The sequence below is a fragment of the Leuciscus leuciscus genome (genome assembly GCF_965113295.1).
Source record: "Leuciscus leuciscus genome assembly, chromosome: 22".
Classification (NCBI taxonomy): Eukaryota; Metazoa; Chordata; class Actinopteri; order Cypriniformes; family Leuciscidae; genus Leuciscus; species Leuciscus leuciscus.
In genome coordinates, this window is record NC_138746.1 from 2682989 (window position 1) to 2703392 (window position 20404).

The 20404-nt window shown below is 37.5% G+C and overlaps 2 protein-coding genes across 3 annotated transcripts in view; one reads left to right on the forward strand and one right to left on the reverse strand.

Annotated features, from left to right (window-relative positions):
• egln1a (egl-9 family hypoxia-inducible factor 1a) overlaps positions 1-3891 on the reverse strand; it is a 28518-nt gene extending 24627 nt beyond the window's left edge. The window contains exon 1 of one of the 2 annotated variants that reach the window (XM_082153466.1): positions 3016-3891. In XM_082153466.1, the coding sequence (XP_082009592.1) occupies positions 3016-3630 (615 nt within the window). In that variant the 5' untranslated portion in view covers positions 3631-3891. The remainder of the gene's footprint in view (positions 1-3015) is intronic. The other variant, XM_082153467.1, reaches the window with a different exon arrangement.
• Positions 3892-7017: 3126 nt separating this feature from the next.
• Positions 7018-19866, forward strand: tsnax (translin-associated factor X). Its single transcript, XM_082153488.1, has 6 exons — positions 7018-7353; positions 7499-7591; positions 7685-7799; positions 8645-8775; positions 17369-17478; positions 19230-19866. Exons 1-6 carry the CDS (start codon positions 7338-7340, stop codon positions 19605-19607), a joined length of 843 nt encoding a protein of 280 aa, XP_082009614.1. The 5' UTR covers positions 7018-7337; the 3' UTR covers positions 19608-19866.
• Positions 19867-20404: the final 538 nt, after the last annotated feature.

Consider the following 20404-nt stretch of genomic DNA (forward strand, 5'->3'; position numbering starts at 1 on the left):
GGTTTTGTGATCCAGGGTCACATATTATAAATTTGCATAAAAAATGTACCATGGAAACCTGACTTGCTCAATTAAATCAACGTTAAATTACAGAGAAAAAGACAGCATCAACAGACCTATGAAAGAGCTCGGTCCACTTAATTGTGTGTTTACTTCGAGGGACTTCACAGCAGCGCAAAGGAAACTGTAGTAAGCAGAGACACTAAACATCAAGGTAACTTGCATGATCATTTGTAACGGTTGACTATGAAAGAGAGGGAGGGTTTAGCTGGTCGAGCGACTCCGTGTCTGTGGGTCTCGCGGGTCAGTCGCTCTGATATGCTCAGGGACAGTGAGATCTGAGGTCACACGCAAGGCCAGAGTTAAACTGAGGCCGGCAAGAGGCTCGGATGCGCTAAAAACAGGACATACTAATGCAAATGTGGCCTTAACACCCACTCACTTTAAGTGAAGTCGTCAAACTCTTACAGAAATGCAAGTATGGAATCATGTGGTGATCAAAACATGCTGTTAAACGGCTGAAGGTGTTGCTTTTTCTTCACTATCTTCTCCAACTCATGCATTAAAAAACAGTTTATATTAGTGCTTTCAAATGCATCTAACATGAAAGTTTGTGTATGTGTGTACGTGTGTATGCATATACAGTATGTGTGTGTGTGTGTGTGTGTGTGTGTGTGTGTGTGTGTGTGTGTGTGTGCATATATAAATAAGAGTTCAGATGCAAAAGCCTCTAAAAAAAATTGAAAATCTGAAATTTTCTTCTAGAATGATCATTTTTATCAAGCTCATATATTTAAGTTAAGTATATTTCACTTAAATGACAATTAATAGGTCATTTTCATTGCCTTTTAAGTGAAATTACTGAACTTAAATATACAAGCTTGATAAAAATGATCATTCTAGAAGAAAATTTCAGATGAACTCTTCATATATATATGTATATATATGTATGTTAGATGCAATAATATTGAGTTATTTAAGCACAATCATGAATGAATTTTTTTATGACCGTGAAAAACAAATTCAGTCAAGTGTGTTTAGACTTTAGAGTGTTAGAATATCATCATGAGAGCAAAGAAGAAATAAAAAGACTTGCACAAGTTTGACTTCCAAACTGCTTTATCTGAGAAATAATCATTAGTTGTTGTTTTTTTTGTTCTTTTTGTTGTTGCATTGGCTGTCATGGCAGGTTCGGAGGTACAGTAGAACATACGCAGAAACTGGTACTGATTTAGACTTTCTGTTTCTGTTCTGCGTTCATTATATCAAATATTACGAATATTGACCCACCTATATGCACTGTACATTTATGCAGACTTGCATTTCATTCAAGGTTGCATCCTTTTGTCAGTTCATGCACTCCCTGCAATCAAATCTACGACCTTGTTATTAATGTTACAGGCAGTTTTTCAAATGACAAAGAAAAAGTGAAAGTGTTTCTCTAACAGGCACAACAAACGCCACATGCACCACGGTATTCCAGCAATGCACAAAGGTTTTTCAGGTTAGGTAACTGCCATCACTGCTTATGTTGCAGTGATCATCTTTAAAGTGTGCAAACTGCTCAACTACACCACTGTACAACAACATAAAAATCTGAATATAAATATTCACTGTAATTTTCTGTGCTGAAAGTATCATTTTCCTTCCCAACCCCCAAAATAAAGGAATAAATCACTTGCCAAAAGGAAATTGCAAGGATGCAGTTACTCTGGAAATGATGCACTGAATTGAACCAAAATAATTCCAGCTCACACTATAATTACTCAGTAATAAGACATCCAACAGTATAAGTCAAAAAGTATCCATATGGTAACAGACTGATTGAACAAGCCAATATTTAAGCCTTTATCAGATAATATTGAAATTCTGGCTTTTGTTAATCAAGCAAGCGTGTGCAAGATATAGAGAAGGAATATTATCATATATGTGCAGCACATGTCAACTCCTTCAGTTCCCAGAATGCACCTCATGAAGTCGGTTGAGAACGTGTTCACGGTGTGCCGAGCTGGAACTGGAAAGTGTTTTCACTATAAATATTTGCACAGTCCCCATCCTTCCATTTGTGTTGTTTTATAGTTTCGATATATATATATATATATATATATATATAATTTATTTTTTAAGGCATCTAAAATAATAAACTAAGTGCAATGTAGTGTTGTCAAAAATATAGATTTTTCGATATCAATACTGAAATTTCTGAAACGCTTCCAATAGTCATTATCCACAGAATACATGACTGCACTTTCTTCTCTCTCTCTCTCTCTCTCTCTCTCTCTCCCTCTCTCTCTCTCAGTCTCTCTCTCTCATCTCTCCGACAGCGAGTGACACACAAACTCGCCTCTCCTCACTCACTCGTTGCATTTGCTCTGGATGAATATTGTTGGTGTTACAGGGCTTGAATTTCGGTGTGGGATTGCACGTATTGCGCATAATTTTACTTATTCCTGCAGATTTTGTGCTCACACACGGAAAGTTCGTGCACATATGAAGCCGCCTCTTAGCACTAAATTGAGTCTTTTTCGTTGCTTATTGTGCTTAAACATTCAAATGCACACAAAATAATGTCAAAATGCTGAGTTGGTGAGTATTTAACACAGTCAGTTATGTTTTAAGTGAACGTAAACAGTTGAGAAAGAAAATGCATGTGTAATAGTATAATAATATACCTGCTGCAAAATTATGAGATATTAATAAATATCTATATGGCAGTTTTTCCCCATGGTTTCAATGTTAAAATTGTGGCCAGTGAAAATGCTGAGTGGTTAGTAACTGGAAAACCTGGACATAATTAAGATTGGGCAGATGCATCTTCATCTTATATGAGCCATTGGCCACCCTGCATCATCCACTGAAAAAACACCAATACAAAATAATAAAAATCCCAACATTAAGCTGCATCAGTTTCAACAAAACCGGCTATTAGCAGACTGAACGGACGATGCGTGAAGCCTTCAAAACCACGATGACATGAGGAGCCGTGTTAGTAAAGCATCCTTGACACATACTTACTTTAGTCCTTCCATTAATAGTGTAGTTTCCCAGATTTCCATTGCAATTCCTGACCAGGTCATCCATGCAACTCATTAAGAAGCAGATCTTCTCGCATCCAGGCTCTTTCCCCTCGATCCAAGTGATTTTATCCCCCCTTATGTCCTTAGAAGAGTCACTTTTCTGACTCACCAGCTGTCCGTTAGTGAATTTACCAGCCTGATGGAGAGCTTTCACATCATCTAAAATGGACAATCCGATGTCTTCACCCAGAAAGTTGTCCACGACACAAATGCCATGTTTGTTCATACACGGGATTATGTACTCAGTGGCCAGTTTTAGTGTTTGGGGTTTGTGTTGTGTGTTGCTGCTGTCAGTTTCTGAGCTTTCACTTCTGGTGAACAGTGTTGGATCAGCTAGTTTCTCCTGCAGCTGTGGAGTTTGTGCCTCAATCTGGGTCTTCTCAGCCTCTCTGCAGGTGAGTTTATGTTTTTTCCAGTGCTGTTTCTGATGTTCTTTGCTGCAGTAGAAGGAGATCCGGCACCGACCACACTTTAAAAGGTTTTCCATCTTGCCACACAGCTCGCAATACTGTTTATCCCGGTCTGGATCCAAAACAGTAGGGCATCGCTCCATGTTCTCGTTTGCGCGCTGCTGGCCCTTTAAATCGTGTCCTTCCCCACGCGTTCCTGCGGATAACTTTCACGTTGATCCACGCACAACGTGTCAGCCTCAACAAACGCAAACCAACAACCGTCTCCGTTTCATCACACAAGCATTTTCACCCTTTCTCCGTTAAATAAACGGATGGGTTTGGGATCGTGCCGCGCGCGCTCCATCCCGCAGGCGCGCTCCTCATGCGCGTGGTTGTATTGGTGTGCGTTCTGCTGCACGTCGCCAGTACAAACCAAACCTCTGACGTCAGACAGGAGGGCGTGGTCAAGTGGTTCAGACCTGATAAATATGCCCCGCCTTATTTCATTCACATTCACACACACACACACACTCTCTCTGAAAGCGGGATGAGTGGGAAATTGAATGACTGTGTTCGCTCAAGATCTGTCGCATTCAGAAGGATTTTAAAATGTTAATGTCTTTGTTAGTAGTATAGGTGGCCTAATTAGCAAGGCTTTGAGTCTACTAAGACAAAGGCTTCAGGTTTTAGTTCAGGTCGACGGGGGTCCGCATGAGCCGATTCGTTTAAATGAACCGAATTCAGTTTTATCTGTGCCGTCACTAAAATGAGATGCAAAAATGACAGTTACTTTTATTGTTTTTGCATTTAAATAAACATTCATCTTCGGAAGACAAATGAAGATATTTTTGATGAAATCTGAGAGTTTTCTCTCCCTCTATTGACAGCTACTACCACTTTGACACTTCAAAAAGTTAATAAAGAGATCGTAAAACTAATCCATATGAATTGAGCGGTTTAGTCCGAATCTTCTGAAGATACTCGATCGTTTATGTGATGAACAGGCAACATTCATCAACTCACATCAGTTGTGGTAAACCAGTGTTGCCAGATTAGAAATGTCGAAGTATCGTACCAAAACCTCAAAATTATCGTTTTTGGAGAAAAATTATCGTACACGAACCAAACACATAAAATATAGCTATTTTCCAACAATTTTATTTTCCAAATAATTTTACAGCCAATTTAAACAAGCTGTGTAATACGCTCACACTAACTGGAGGAAGTCTGGCTACTTAACTTTTTTTTGCCAAAGTGCAAAAGATATGCCGACAGTCCACATTTTGAACTAGACCATAATTAAACTATGATACAGAGAGAAAAAAGTGCACAATTAACACTAGAAAGATTCAAATTCGATCTCTAAGTTGCTGTCATCATCGGATTGTGCTGTGTTGGCAGGTGTTGTTGGTAGGGGAATCCTTTTACGGTACAGATTGGATGCCATCATGGAACTGATCTAAACTGAACTGTCTTCTTCGGCAAAACTGTAGTGTAGTGTTGACGTGCGCGTCGTGCGGTCGACACCATGTGGTGTGTGTGTGTGTGTGTGTGTGTATACGTGTGCTTGCGTGCAGGCAGGCGAGCCTGCGAAATGATTCGGGGTCAGAGAGAGAAGCGGATGTGTGTTTGGACGAAAGACTGAAAACTCTGAAATTATCGTACATTATGGGATTTTTTTCATTATTGATCGTACATCGTACAGAGGTCAAAATGATCGTACAAATAGGATAATTATCGTACATCTGGCAACACTGTGGTAAACACAAGCTCAAGCATGGTCGAGAACCAATGAGGTTCATTCTCGTGTTATACGCATCACGTTTGAGCTTCTGCAGGAGCCAATGAGGTTCATTCTCGTGTGTCAAGCATGTCCGGTTGAGCTTCTGTTTATGTTCGCTGATAAATTTTTTATATGTGATTAAAGTCTTAATGAAATCTGTTCATCATATAAAGCGATCGAATCTCTTCAGAAGATTCGGACTGAACCGCTCAATTCATATGGATTAGGCCTAGTTTTACAATCTCTTTATGAACTTTATGAAGCGTCAAAGTGGTAGTTGCGTAGCTGTCAATGCAGGGACAGAAACTTCTCAGATTTCATAAAAAATATCTTTGTGTTCTGAAGATTTCTGAAGATTAATTAGTGACAGAATTTTTATTTTTGGGTGAACTATCCATTTAATCAGCATATAGTGGTAAGTGGTAAGCCTATTTAATACTATATTCTTAGTAAACAAGTTACTATAACACTCAAAAAAGCAGAGTTAATGAAAAACAAATGGCTTTTTTTTGAGACAGCGGATCTATTTTCAATGCATTGTTTAGCAATGTCATTCATGTAAATTGGTTGGAGTATTAAGTGCATATTCTCAGTTCTAGGCAAAAAGAAATCGGTCTAAATCAGGGGGTTTCAAACTGGGGTCCGGTCAAGTGCTGGGGGTCCGTGAAAAACTTTAGAGAAAAACAGATTAAAAAAAATAATCTAAAATTAAAATAATAATAATAAAATTAAAGTAGGCTAAATAGATTAAAACTTTGATTACAATATGAAATAATAAATTAAATATTTAAACAAATAAATAATTGGCCTACATCTAAAATCACAGCACTATAGAAGAAAAAACGTAATATGTAACAAAATAGAAAATAAATAGCATATTTTATACATATTTATGATATTAAAATATTTGGGGGTCTAACAGACTGAAAACCTGTGATCTAAATGACCACGTCACATTTGTTCAAGTTGCAAAGCAAGCAAATATATAGGAATGCACATAAATGTAGTTTGATGATGTTTATTCTGTTGTCCACTGCCCCCTATAGGAGCTCGCTGGCACTCGTTCAGACAGTGAGGAGGCTCTGGGTGGCACGTACACAGTTGGCATCAATCCTCCAGGCTGAAGTTCAGGAGGAAGAACTGTAATCTGATATACTGTATGTGCAATCAAAGGAGAGAACCTCTCTCTCTCTCTCTCTCTCTCTCTCTATTTGTTTTATCCTGTGCCATGACCATGAGAGTAGTGATAGTAAAGGAAACATTATGTAAATATCATTGTATATGAATATGGAACAATGTACAATTGTACCACATACTTTTTTGTAAAAATCTACACCTTGCCATTCATTCATTCATTCATTCATTCATTCATTTTTATTCATTAGTTTTTTTGTTCGTTCATTCATCCATTCATTAATTTCCTTTCTGTTTTTTCATTTAATTTCTTTTCACTTAATTTCTTTTCATTTTTCATTTAATTTCTTACATTTAATTTATTTTATTTTATTTTAATTCAATTTATTTTCACTTCATTTAATTTAGTTTACTTTCAATTATTTTCATTTCTTTTAATGTCGTTTATAAGAAAAAATATAAAAATTACTTTGACATAAAAACAGTTTTGAAAATATACGCTTTCTAAATGATTTAAACGAAATCTGAGCACCTAAATCATTTAAAGAAGATCACCTTTACTACTGGACTAAAAATAACCTCGGAAGTCAATGGACCCGGTTAAACTACATTACCCAGAATGTCTTGCGGTAACACGCAATCAACACGCGCAGGTCCCGTGTAAACAATGGACGTCCGTGTGCGTGCCAGCGTTCAAATTAAACCGAGTCGGACGTAAATTGCTGCTTTTATATCGAATGCACGGTTTGATCACACATTTATAAAATGAGTTGTTTCTAGGTTTAATATTTGCGGAAGTACGTAATCATACAGGCACACGTGTAAACCCACGATAAAGGCGTTCGGCTGGATTTACACGCACTAAAATCACAATCAGCTGGTAAAATAAAAGAGTTTACTGTACATAACTGAACAGTGCACGTGTCCAGTGAAAAACACGTTACTACAGAGATGAGTAAACGAGAAGGTAAAGCCTGACGACGTCTTTCAGTTTAAAATCATTTGATTTTCATGCAGAAATCCTCGTACTAAGAATCGTTTGCTCATAGATTGCCGTGACGGTGAGTTATGTTCTCATTTATGTAAATAAATGTTGTTAATGTTCCTCTTAGACGAGGGATGCGGCCGAAGACGAAGGGCAGAAGTCGGACAGAAATCCGAGGACTGTGTGAACCCAGATTCAGCTGTCATTGCTGCTTTCAAAGGTGTGTGTGTGTGTGTGTGTGTGTGTGTGTGTGCAGCGTGTGTTCACGACACCAGATTAATGAATCTGATATATTTACTGGTTTCTCTGACAGTATTCCAGCAAGAACTGGACACCAAGCATGATAAATATGAGCGTTTGGTGAAAAGCAGTCGAGATATCACCATTGAGAGCAAACGGACCATATTCCTCCTGCACAGGGTGACCAGGTGAGATCCATTCAAGAGCTTGCTTATGTAACTTACTATATATATATATATATATATATTCTTTATACATAATTATCATATATGTGACCCTGGACCACAAAACCAGTCACATGGGTACATTTTCTTAAATTGAAATGTATACATCACCTGAAAGCTGAACAAATAAGCTTTCCATTGATGTATGGTTTGTTAGGATAGGACAATATTTTGCCGAGATACAACTATTGAAAATCTGGAATCTGAGGGTGCAAAAAATCTAAACATTGAGAAAATCTCCTTTAAAGTTGTTCATTTATGTTGGCGATTGTGCTGCATTCACTCAGAAAAATTAATGTTTTATATATTTATGGTAGGAAATTTACAAAATATCTTCATGGTACATGATCTTTACTTAATATCCTAATGATTTTTGGCATAAAATAAAAATTTATAATTTTGACCCATACAATGTATTGTTGGCTATTGCCACAGATATACCAGTGCGACTCGTGACTGGTTTTGTGATCCAGGGTCACATATATATTTGAGAAAATAGTCAAATAAAGTGAATAGGTATTGAAATACTTTACAGTTAGTAGGAATAGATAGATAGATAGATAGATAGATGATAGATAGATGATAGATAGAAGGATAGATGATAGATAGAATTGTTTTTGTTTTAATAAATTGGTTGACTTAGAATCTGATAATTGATCAAAAGGAAAATAAGCCAAAGGAAAACCTTCATCATAGTACAAAGTAACTTTAGATTTTGTATGTGATTTATACTGTGAGTTTTTCACGGATAAGAGCATCTGCGAAGTGCCTTAACTGTAAATAAGCATGAGTGTGTGTTTGGTTGTCAGTGTTCCAGATGTGGAGGAGATCCTGAACGAGGCAGATGTGAAACTGGACAGCGTGAGGCAGAAGATCGGACAGATCGCAGAAGAACTGAGAGGAGAAGATTTACACCAGTTCCACCGAGCAATCACACCAGGTACTGTCAGTGGACAAGCCCAACGTTTATCTCAGTTTTAGTTTTTATCAATTTACATTTAGATTTAGTGCTTCAACTTCAACTTACTTCAGTTTATTGCCAAGGCAACATTTAAAAATTTTTTTTTTTTTTTAAACTAATATTCTTATTTTATTTTATTTCAGTTAACAGAAGTGTTTCTAATAGTTTTAGTTAATGATGATAACCCTGATTGTACCTCTCAATTATTTTTTGAACACCTAATATATACAGTATATTATATAGTGCTGTCAAATGGATTAATTGCGATTAGTCGTATCTAACATAAAAGTTTTTAGAAGTGTTTATATAATATGTGTGTGTGCACATATATGTATGCATCAGTGGCGGCTGCTGGTTTTCGGCCTACATCATAAAAATTGTCCATTTATTTATACGCAAATTCTACGTTCCTTTTCAAGAAAATGCTCTGTGACCTGGTCTTACCAACTAGGCGTCTTTTCCAGTGACTTGACCAGTGTCCTCTCAATGGCCAACAGAGTTAGGTATAATTGTATAAATGTAATAATATAATAAAGGTATAAATAATAATATAATAAAAGTATAATAATACTACTACTAATAATATATATTTTAATATATTTTTTTAAATTATTACTAGTAATAATATAATAAATGTATAATTGTGTGAAATGTATTATGAAAATTGCCTTGCAATTTCGACAAACAAATACCAAGAAATAGGTTGCAGCAGTTTGTCTTTCGACTACACTTGCAAAGTCCGCGATGGGACTGAGCTCGAACAGCTTCAGCATCAGCGACTGTTTATAGTATGAAATCGCTGTCAATCAAAAGGAGACGCAGCCTTTCGACAGACCCTCCAATCATCACGCAGAAGCCCGGAGTCCAGGCCAGTGTGTTACTTGTGACGCTACGGGAATGTGCGAGAAGGAAATCGAGTCAGCCGACCTGCGATATATAACTGATGCTGAACGAACTCGTCTTTGAGATTAACGTTTTCTAACGCATTTTTAGTCAATAAAATTTTGACACAATAGTACATATTTGACCATTCATTTTTTTGACATTATAGGGGAAGCCGAGCTTCCCTTGCAGTCTTAAAGAAATCCCCACTGGTATGCACACATTATATAAACGTTACACAAACTTTTATGTTAGATGTGACTAATCGCGATTAATCGATTTGACTAATTTAGATTAAGTTGTCCTGATGATGTAATCCTTGGGATTTGTCTTGTAATTCTGTGCTAGTCTAATAAGAACTGATGTGGATCACAAAATGACAACATTTAGTCTGATATCTGGTTCTTATGAATCTTTCATGTGTTACGGCTGTTCAGTTTAACATGCGTTTTTATATGCGAATCTTGCCATCGTCATCATCATCATCATCATCATCATCATCATCACAGTGTTGAAGACGTTTGGGTCTCTGCGCTCAAACCTGTGTTGTTGGTCTGCACTTTACGCCACTACGCATTACGCAACATCTCATCTTGCTTAATCTTTCCAAAAAAGGTCACCATGCTTTTCCAGCCATTATTATTTTTGTCTTTCATAAGAGGAGCGAGGGCAGACACAATGTCTGCAAACTTCTGAGGAAAGTGTGGATAAGGGAGGGAGGGGACCTACCAAATTCTGTGGTTATCTAACGGTGAGGGGAAGTCATTTTTAGATTATGGTCGCAGAGAAATCATCGGGGTCTTTCTAGCGACGTGACCGAGGTCAGATCCTGTCAATTAGGTTTCTATTTTTCTTTTTGTTTGAAGAGCTTTATTGGTTTGTGAGGGGCAAGCAGACGTCGCTCGCCCTCGGGTCCAAGCGTTGAGAGAGTCCGTGGTCGTGTTTAATGGGCTTGTTTTCACACAAAACCCATTAAAGCTACTTGGGGGATACATTTGACACTAATTGCATCCAGTGAGTTCACACTGCAGAACGCTATTAGTGCATGAACAGGTAATATGATAATAACATGACCTTCTGTAATCAACTGAATACTCACTTAATTGTTACATAAGCGGCTTCAAAATCATGTCAATCATCAGATTTATGAGACGAGTGCACTCAAGTGACACTATAAATACTGTAATCAGCATTAACTTTAAGCACAGATTTAAGAATAATAGTGGAAATAAACTGGTATTGCCCATAGTTCAATTTTAATTGTGAATTCTGGTTAGTTTGTTTGCATTCTGGGAACTATAATGAATAATTTCCCATAGATAAAGCACAAATAATGCACATTTTCTCTTTCTTTTTGTTGTAGTAGCATTAAGCAACGTAGTATTTTTGTTAGGATTTACACCGTGAACAATGGTTTAGATATGAAAATGAAATAGAAAATACTATTTCAGGCTTTCTACTTCATTTCAGTGTGTTACTTGCCCTTTCTATGTAATTATTTGTGAAATTTACTAGCAATTTGAAAAGTAAAAAATAGTTTCAATTAGAGCTGAAACAACTAATCGATTTAATCGATTAAAATCGATTATTAAAATAGTTGTCAACTAATTTAGTCATCGATTAGTTGCTAAATAACTTTTATTTGCCGTAAGCGGCTCATTTCGTGCATATTTTAAATCTGCGGTGACCAAAGTGTGGCAGTAATGAGCCACCGGAGGTTTTACTCAGCCAGTACAGCAGGAGAAGTAGCGAATAGCCAATAGCTGGCCTTGTTCTATGTCACGTGCTTCCCGCACAGCGTCTCTGCAGCATTCAGCGAGATGGAGGAGGTAGCAGTGGAGTAAGTTAAGCTCGGGAAAGAAAAAAGCGGAAGATAAAACTAATCGAACGAAGCAGCATTCGGCAGCATTCGGCAGTTTAGGATATCGCACAAGATTTGTCAACAAAGAAACCATTTCATCGCTGGAGAGTTTATTTTTCGACACCATTGATTTTGATTAATATGCGCGAGGGAGAGAGAGAGAGCAAGACAGCGCTCGGGTGAGTGCGCGCGCGCGGCCGGGGCTCTCTCTCTCTCTGCTCGTTCTTATATATGCCCTGTCAAGCGCGCCCTGTTAAACTGACAGGACTTAAAAACACATGCAAATGATACACTTTCACTCTATGATGTTTAAACTCTGCAAATAATCATTTTTTCTCGGAACTAATGTTTTGGTAGGAACGAAAGTTTACATCGTATGTTTCTCCGGAATCAGCCAGCGCGAAGGACGTCTATATTCCGATTGGTTGCTGGTGTTTGCCGCTGCTTGCCGCTGAACCGCGTCATAGCTCATTACCATAAAGTTGAGCTACTTTCAACTTTCTGATTGATTTCACAGCATAAGCTATAAAGCTGTTTCCCAGGTATAAGCTGTGTGTTTACAGGAAAAAATAAAATAAAATGCAATTTACTGCAACTGTATTCTGTTTTATTCGTATTCTTCGTGAAAATATGTTCTGCAAGATTCCTTAAGCTTTGTTCGGGATGTTAAACTACTTTAGGAGCCCAAAGGACTGCCATGGTGAAAACATTATTTGAAATCTCCTTGTGAAATTTGCTAGAGTACGTATGGGTCAGTGTTTTGATTGCAGAAGAGTTAGACAAAGGATTACTAACACATAATAAAACACAACTCCAGATATGTTTTTGATGAGGATATGACAATGCAAAATGGTTAAAATCTCTAAAAAGTCTATGTTGAATGATAAAGTCCCTTTGTTAATAATTTACTTGGGAAAAAATGGGCAAAGCTAAAATATAAGTACATAAACCGATTAATCGTAAAAATAATTGTCCGATTAATCGATTATCAAAATAATCGTTAGTTGCAGCCCTAGTTTCAATGTAAATCCTACTTCAATTTTTTTTGTGTGTGTGTGTGTGTGAAAATTGAAAGAAATATTACATTAAAGTTTTTTTTTTTCAAATGCATCTGTTTTATTACAACCAAAAAATACACTTTTAAGATTTGCACATGCAATTCTGCTGAAAAGGCAAAGATGTTTTGCATGTTCTGCAAGATCCCTCTTGCTATTAAACCAATTTTTTTGGACTGTCCTAATTTTTAATGCAAGTAACACAGCATTCTATTTAGTAAGATCACTTAAGGACTTGTTTAGGAAGATTTGACCAGAAAAAAAACTTTTATGTAAATATAAAACATCTGTGTAATTTTATAACTGCTGTATTTTTTTCAATTTTTTGTCTGGTTTTTATTTTGATGCAACTCTTGTATAACTTGTAACTCAAAAGAAAATAGACTCAGTTGCTACTATTATACCAAAATACTTGTGCTTAAAATGTGCTAAAATAAATGTGCTCAATATAATCATAATGCATAATTAGGACTTATAAGTTGGACCAAATCATCAGCATCATAGAGAGGCACCATTAAATCATTAGCTTATTTTATTTCTCCAATAGTCTTGGTACTGTCTGTATTTGCATGTATTCTTTTTTGATGACGGCATGTTTGCATGAAGAATTTCCTGGCTTTTTTCTCTTCGACAAATGCACATTTTATTTAGCATGTGAACCGTGTCTTTTCTGCTCGATCACGAGTGTTTCTCTACACACTGTACCTGATAGAAATGTAGATAACCCTGTGCCCGTATTAGAAACGGCGCTTTTCTTTCATGCCTGGCATCAAACTCCTGCATAGCACAGCGTTTAGACCGTCATCTCCATTCACTGACACACACAAACACACTCTGTGTCTCCAGTGTTTGGCTCACTGAAAGCCCAATTATCTGTTTCCTTTTGGCTCGGAGAGCTTGGTGAAGGGTACACCAGACACACTGGCACAGTTCATCAGTGTCTGATCTAGGTTCAGAGATGGACCATATATAATGCAGCTCTGTTATTGTGGCAAAAGGCCTTGAGCGTTTAATTCTTGACCATCAGAGATGAAGAGGTCAGTGGTTTTACTGGGGCCGGTTTCACAAAGATAGACTTTGACTATGGCTTAGATATAGTAGATAGTCAGACTTCAGATGGACATCTAAATCAGACCGTTGCACAAAGCACTTAAGACTCTGACTATCTTAAGTAGGACTACACTGCAATGCATTCTGGGTAAAATAAGACACTTTTCAAAACAAAAAACATGGCGGATTGAGTAAGCGCATTCAACCGTGCAGTTTACCCCAGCGGATAATACAGTTACAAGGATATTTTACTTGGGAAATTTAGCAGAGAATGTTGTAACAAGAAGAAATGTTTAAATTATGAGCCATTTTCCCTTTTCTTTTGGCTGTTTGTAATGTAACCGATTGATTGTTACTGCTGGTTGCCATGGTAACAGAGTCTTAGACCTAAGTTAGTCTGGGGGTAAGTTAGCCTGGGGGTAAGGTGTCTGGGGGTAAGTTAGCCTGGGGGTAAGGTGTCTGGGGGTAAGGGGTCTGGGGGTAAGTTAGCCTGGGGGTAAGGGGTCTGGGGGTAAGGGGTCTGGGGGTAAGTTAGCCTGGGGGTAAGGGGTCTGGGGGTAAGTTAGCCTGGGGGTAAGGTGTCTGGGGGTAAGTTTGCCTGGGGGTAAGTTAGCCTGGGGGTAAGGGGTCTGGGGGTAAGTTAGCCTGGGGGTAAGGTGTCTGGGGGTAAGTTAGCCTGGGGGTAAGGGGTCTGGGGGTAAGTTAGCCTGGGGGTAAGGGGTCTGGGGGTAAGTTAGCCTGGGGGTAAGTTAGCCTGGGGGTAAGGTGTCTGGGGGTAAGTTAGCCTGGGGGTAAGGGGTCTGGGGGTAAGTTAGCCTGGGGGTAAGGGGTCTGGGGGTAAGTTAGCCTGGGGGTAAGTTAGCCTGGGGGTAAGGTATCTAATTTTTTTGGTCTAAATTAAGTCAGTCTTTATTTTTGTGAAACAGTCTAACTTACATTAGACTAGCCTATGAGGACATGATAGACTCATCTAACACAGACCAGTCTAAAATAGCTTTGTGAAACCGGCCCCAGGACTCAGTTGTGTAGTCGGCCAGAGATGGTTTGTGGTTGGGTTATTCTCTTAAGGTCTTGTTTGATGGTGTAGTAGTTTTGTCAGTCTCAGTCTGTTAATCACGTCCATCTCATAATACAATATTTGCAAATATTCAGTTTAAACAAGATTTTGAATTTTGAGATCTTATGAAGCTATTCACATTTTTTTCTTCTGTTGCTTGTGCATGTTGTTGTTTTTTTCTTCAAATTTTTGCATTTTATTAATTAATTAATTAATTATTTACACTTATATACTTAATATGCATATATAAGCTTCTCCTTTACATCTATTTTTTAATGGTAGTGTATGTGAATTGATTTGTGCTTTCCCTTGATCCAAAATCATTAATTCAAAACAAAACATAAGTATGATAGCTAAAACAGGATGAAAGATAAGTCGGATGCTAGTGATTAACTGATCACTTTGTCCAACATTTTGAGATTGTCCTCATCTTCTTGGATGATTAACAGATTAACATCATATCTTTTCCTCTACTCCCAAAAAATACACTTCTACTACTGTGAGTTTGTACAGCTTTCTGAAATAAGATGCCATAATGTAATAAAATACACAAAACTTTTGAACAGTAGTGTATACAAGCACTGTTATTTATAACCGTGTTATTTTTTAGTATCATTCAGATACTATTATCGTTTTTATTAATATTTTTATGTTTATATTTAGTGTTTTTGTAACTTTTATTCGTTTTTAAAAAATAAAAAAAGTCATGTCGTTTTTATTCATTTTTAAAAACTAAAACTTATTCATTCAAGTTTGAGTTATTTAACTAAATCTGAAAATAAAAATGAGAAATGTTGCCTTGGCTCCAAAAGTTTTTCTATTTCTTTTTATGTCAAGCAACAATTTTTTATGCTTTTAGTTTTAGTTAACTATAATAACCCTGATTTGTAATATATATTCATGTATAATATGAATTATAATAAACCCAGGAGTTAGAAAACCCCTACGTTTGAGATTCTAACAGATGAACTAAGTGTTGCAACTTTAAGTCTTGCTCTAGTTAGTGATTTTGACTTTTAGCCTCAGTGTGTTTACATCCAGTAAGGTGACAGTTCTGTCAAATTAACCTCCAAAGAAATGTCTTGCAGAGGGAGTCTCCAATCTCATGCTTGATAACGTTATCTCACTTCCTTCTGAGCCTGAGAGAAGAAAACAAAACCTTCAGGATTTCAGCTTTTCTGGGAACCACGAGCACTGCTCTCGTGCACGAGCACTGCTCTCGTGCACGCGCACCGCATCATGAAGAGCTGCGCGTTTTCGGCCGAGACTCAAATTAGGTTTTTGTTTTCATTTTTATATTGAACATTGTCACACTGCATGCAAATCGGTGCCCGGGGAGCGACAGATAAGAACGTCTTTGATGTTAATTGCCACTCCGAAAGTAAAGCTTAATCACAAAGTCTTCCGTCCTGTCATTATTGTCCTGGTGTTTACACAAGATCTGGACACAAATACAGCGGTCAGTCGCCCCAGTTAAACATCATCTACTGACTGAGGCTGTTTAATGCCTGAAAATAACTTCACATTACGACATCTTAGGGTCAATTCACTTCACACTGAACATGTTTTGTTGTTAAAAACGCGAGACTCGGGTCAGTGGAACGAAATAAAAGCACGAGGTTTAGTAGAAACCCGTTGAGTGCGACGGTCTACGGAACGCCAAACGGGTCATACGGTCAAACTTGTTTACGTTGAAAAACAATGGAAAAGTAGCGCAGTTCAGTGTGAACAGCCCATAGTTGGAAAAGCAATACACACTAACAGTGTCTTAAAGGGATAGTTCACCCCAAAATGAAAATTCTATCATTAATTATTCCAAAACCTTAAATAATCCAAACCTGTAAGACTTTTGTTCGTCTTTGGAACACAAATGAAGATCTTTTTGATGAAATCTGAGTTGTTGTTTTTTTTTGTCCCTCCATTGACAGCTACACAACGCTTCAAAAAGTTCATAAAGAGATCGTAAAACTAATCCATATGAATTGAGCGGTTCAGTCCGGATTTTCTGAAGAGACTCAATCGCTTTATATGATGAACAGGTTTAATTTAGGCTTTTATTCACATATAAACATTCATCAACTCAGTTCAAGCATGTTCACTTGACGTGTTCATTCTCATGTTTCGCAGCTCGTTTGAGCTTCAGCAAAAACCAAAGAAACTAATACTTTTATTCAGCAAGGACACATTAAAATGAACAATTAAGACATTTATAATGTTACAAAAGATTTCGCTGTTCTTCTGAACTCCATTTCATCAAAGAATCCTCAAAAAAATGATCACCATTTCTACAAAAATATTACATTGATAATAATCAGAAATGTTTCTTGAGCATCAAATCATCATTTTATAATCATTTCTGAAGGATCATGTGACACTGAAGACTGCAGTATGATGCTGAAAATTCAGCTTTGATCACAGGAATAAATTACACTTTACTATATATTCAGCTGTTTTAAATTGTTTAAATATTTCACAAATTTTGGATCAAATAAATGCAGCCTTGGTGAGTATAGGGTTAGGGTGGGTTAGAGTTAGGGTTAGGGTTCATTTCATTGGGCTTTTTGAAGCGTAATGAAATGAAATATGTGTTGTGAAATGATCAAATGAAAGCTTTGAGTTGAAGGAGCGCAGTAATGGAGAGAGCGTCTTTGTTTTCTGTATTTTCAGGGATTCAGGAGTATGTGGAGGCCGTATCCTTCCATCACTTCATCCGGCATCGCACACTGATCAGCCTGGAGGAGATCAACGCTCGGCTGGTCTTCATGAGGGAAAACAAGGTATGATATTGCATCCTAAAGTCAACCTGAAACACTTCTACGCATCTCTCCTTATATAAACATGACCTCCTTAATGTTGTCTTGCTCAAATAGACGGGCTACGTTCTCAAGAGCACATTCAGCAGGTTTATCAGATCGGTGACAATCACTCCATCTTTTGCTGTTATTTTTAGTCAGTCATGAGGGCTGCCTGCTTTGCACGTCTCTCTGTAAATAATTCTCAGAGGTATTTTTAGATGCATTGGTTTGGTTTGAGGGAAAATGTGTGGCCTGCGCATTTATAGTTTTTTGGTATTTGTGAATAAACTCTTTTATATAATGGTGTTTGCTACGGCAAGCATCTCTACACTCACAACATATTTAGGCCTAAATTTAAAATGTATTTGATGTATTTGCATATAAAATTTTGATCCTTTTGGATTACACAGTTTTAACATAAACTAATGCACAAAATGTTATGCATATTTGTCAGTCATGCCTAAATAAAACAGGTCAGATTTCTGCGCTAAAAAAAAAAATCTGTTCATTGTGAAAACAACTACGTTTATTCAGTTAAAAAAAGTATTAATATGGTTAATATATGACTAGCTGTGGATCAAGCAATATTCAGTTAGTTCAAATGAATGGGATTAAAACAAAATGGAGTTATTGATTATACAAAACCTGGTTATTGTGCATTTAAAACACATTCAGTTTATAAGCACAACTTCAGAAATCTTAACCATTTAATTTATGTATGATTGACAAATATGCATCACATTAAACGTATTAGTTTAATGTGTTATGGATTATGTAATCCAAATGGATGGAAATATTGTATATGCAATTCAATACATAAATCTTTTTTGCCTGGTTTCACAGACAGGGTTTAGATTAAGCCAGGATTAGGCCTTAGTTCAATTAGGGCATTTAAGTGGCTTTTATAAACATGCCTTAGAAAAAAAGAAAAAAAACACATGACTGGTGACATTTGGAGACGAACAATGGCACTGATATATTTTAAGATATGTTGCTTTCAGTTAAAACAGCTTAAACATCCATTTTAGTCTGAGACTAGAATTAAAGAGTTAGTTCACCCAAAAATAAAAACTCTGTCAGTAATTACTCTCCCTCATGTTGTTCATTCGTTCATCTTCAGAACTCAAATTAAGATATTTTTGATTAAATCTGAGAGCTGTCTCACTCCTTCATAGGCTTCTGTTATTGAAACTTGCCGGCCCAGAAAGTTTGTAAAGACAATGTTAAAATAGTCCAAGTGTCTACAGTGGCTCAACCTTAAGTTTATCAAGCGACGAGAATACTTTTTGTGCGCAAAAATAACGACTTTATTCAACTCTTTATTTTCATCTGTGTTTCTCTGAGTGAGTTCACGTAGTGTAACAGCGCAGCGCTTCTGGGTTGTACGTCAGAACGGAGGCTCACTATTGGCTGACGCCTATCATGTGTGTGATGCTGGCCAATAGTGAGCCTCCGTTCTGACGTACAACCCAGAAGCGCTGCGGAGGAGTGAGCCAGCTCTCAGATTTAATCAAAAATATCTTAATTTGTGTTCTGAAGATGAACGAAAGTCTTACGGGGTTGGAACGACGTGAGGGTGAGTAATTACTGACAGAACTTTCATTTTTGGGTGAACTAACCCTTTAAGCCTTGTCTATGGTTTGAGTGTACTGTTGTTTCTTTACTAGATTGATCAGTCTCCTATGGCATATTTGACAGTAGATATTCACTGTTTCCTCATCTCTTTGTTGAAGGCTGTAGATGAGGTCACGTGTCCCGGTCCGTGCGTTCTGACCTTCCAGATAACGCCGACCGATTACCTGCTGGGCGTGGCGGACCTGACGGGCGAGCTGATGCGCATGTGCATTTGCAGTGTGGGCAACGGAGACATGGACACGCCGTTCCTCCTCAGCGGATTCCTGAGGGAAATCCACGACGGCTTCTCCTTCATCGGGAACACGGGACCCTACGAGGTGTCCAAGAAACTGCACACGCTTCGGCAGAGCCTGGGAAAGGTGGAGGACGCGTGCTACACCCTGCGCGTGCGCGGATCGGAGATTCCCAAACACATGCTAGCCGACGTCTTCTCCAGCAGGGCGGCGCACTTGGACCCGGATGATGCCATGCCGTGAGATATCGAGAGGAATGTGCATGTTGCACTATAGACTGGGCATATTGTTAGAGTATTTTTAGTTTAAGGACTCATCTCTCTCTCTGTCAATCTGTATTTGTTTCAATGGTTGCATGTTGTTATCATGCCTTGTTCCTCAAATTTGAGCTGTCATCTTTCATATTAATTGCAAGATGATTGTTCTGTTGTTCTTTCATTTCAACCTGAAAGTTATAAACATGTTTATCACGGTTGTCAATAAAACTTGTTTTTGGTACAAACTCAGCCCTTATGTTTAACATCTACATCTCAACTGATCACATCAGGGAGACCATTTTATAAGGGGTTAGTTATTTATTTCTCAAAAACAATCTACACTTAGGTTTTTTGTATTCATTGATTTTTACTTGAGCTATCAAATCGAGTTTAAGACTTAAGATGCAAAAGCCTCTAAGTGCTATCTGAAATTTTCTTCTAAAATTTGCATTTTTATCAAGCTTGTATATTTAGGTTCAAGTAATTTCACTTTAATGACAATTCATAGGTAATTTTCATTGCCATTTAAGTGAAATAACTGAACATAAACATACGAGCTTGATAAAAATGACCATTCTAGAAGAAAATTTCAGATGGCACTTAGAGGCTTTTGCATCTGAAGTACACACACACACACACACACACACACACACACATCTGGGAGTGTATATATACACACAGAAAGCAACATAGCGTTGGCCCAGATCCGGCACACATCCTCCACATACATGTGGAATACACACATAAATCAATCCACAATACATATTTATATGCATACACACA